The sequence below is a fragment of the Sardina pilchardus genome, chromosome 1 (assembly GCF_963854185.1).
Source record: "Sardina pilchardus chromosome 1, fSarPil1.1, whole genome shotgun sequence".
NCBI classification, from domain to species: domain Eukaryota; kingdom Metazoa; phylum Chordata; class Actinopteri; order Clupeiformes; family Clupeidae; genus Sardina; species Sardina pilchardus.
Window position 1 is genome coordinate 45,678,447 of NC_084994.1, and position 1,710 is coordinate 45,680,156.

Consider the following 1,710-nt stretch of genomic DNA (forward strand, 5'->3'; position numbering starts at 1 on the left):
TAAAAATGTCCTAGAGTTTCCCACAAAATGGATCCTCTGCTGTGCCTTGAGATGAGACCTGTGTCTAAAGGCTTCATCATACAGTGAGAAATGTAAGATGTGTTTTTTTTTCAGAATGGATAATCTTTTCTCATCTTTAGATGAGATATTCTAATAATTGCTTTTGAATTCTGACAATTGATATAGTGTCCTCACATTTCACTTAAGTTCTTTGTTTTAGAGGAAAATCACATCCAATTGTCATTCAGTTCTTGTGAGGTTTCTGATGTCTGCTCAATTGAGCCAGTTGTGTAAAAGTCCTAGTGTGGTATGTTTTTCGTTTTCGAGTATGAATCCTCTGGTGTTTTTTGAGATCTGAGTTGAACCCAAAACACTTCCCACACTGAGAACATGGATATGGCTTTTCTCCCGTATGGATCCTCTGATGTGTCTTGAGATGACCCTTCTGTTTAAAGGCCTTTCCACACTGGGTACATTGATGTGGCTTTTCTCCAGTATGGATCTTCTGATGTGTCTTGAGATCACTCTTCCATATAAAGGCCTTTCCACACTGAGAACACTGATGTGGCTTTTCTCCAGAGTGGATCATCTGATGTATGTTGAGATCGCGCTTCCATATAAAGGCCTTTCCATACTGCGAAAACAGATGTGGTTTTTCTCCAGAATGGATCTTGTGATGTGTCTTGAGATGACCCTTCTGTGTAAAGGCCTTTCCACACTGAGTACATTGATGTGGCTTTTCTCTAGTATGGGTCCTCTGATGTACCGTGAGATTACCCTTCAATGCAAAGGCCTTTCCACACTGAGAACACTGATGTGGCTTTTCTCCAGAGTGGATCATCTGATGTGTCTTGAGATCACTCTTTTGTGTAAAGGCCTTTCCACACTGCAAACACTGATGTGGCTTTTCTCCAGTATGGATCCTCTGATGTTCCTTGAGATGACTCCTTTGTGTAAAGGCCTTTCCACACTGAGAACACTGATGTGGCTTTTCTCCAGTATGGATCTTCTGATGTGTCTTGAGATTACCCTTTAGTCTAAAGGCCTTTCCACACTGAGAACACTGATGTGACTTTTCTCCAGAATGGATCCTCTGATGTTCCTTGAGATGACTCTTTTGTGTAAAGGCCTTTCCACACTGCAAACACTGATGTGGCTTTTCTCCAGTATGGATCCTCTGATGTAGCGTGAGATCATCCTTCTGTGTAAAAGCCTTTCCACACAGCAAACACAGATGTGGCTTTTCTCCAGAATCTGTAATCTGATGGTCAGTGAGCAGTTCCTTCCTGGTTTCCAACTCCTGGTGTAATTTCTGGTATGAAGTCTCCTTGCTACATGAGTGCTTGTAACACACTTGGTTTCCTTTTTCCTTCCTGTGTTCTGATTTCATAGCTTGATTACTTTGAATGTCTCCTACAACAGAATGACAAATCTAGTGTTTGCAATAATATATATTCACATTGCAACTTTTCTTTAATCATGATACAAACTGTTAAGAAACTCACCTCTTGGAAAATAATCTCTGTGATCATGAGGATCTGAAGATATGTCTTCCTTTTTAATTTCCTGTGTTGACATGGATATTTCATGGATATTCATCTTACATTCATGTTCCAGCCCAGGTTCTTCTTTCAATTTCTGAGTTGTAAACAGATACTCTTGTAGGAAATCATCAAATTCTTCTTCACTCTCCTTCTTCACTGACGTGAG

General features: G+C 40.2%; 1 protein-coding gene across 1 annotated transcript; it reads right to left on the bottom strand.

The window, feature by feature from the left end:
• Positions 1–244: 244 nt before the first annotated feature.
• LOC134079385 (zinc finger protein OZF-like) lies at positions 245–1,390 on the bottom strand. Its single transcript, XM_062535519.1, has 2 exons — positions 679–1,390; positions 245–594 (listed from the first exon to the last, which is right to left on the bottom strand). Exons 1-2 carry the CDS (start codon positions 1,388–1,390, stop codon positions 245–247), a joined length of 1,062 nt encoding a protein of 353 aa, XP_062391503.1.
• Positions 1,391–1,710: the final 320 nt, after the last annotated feature.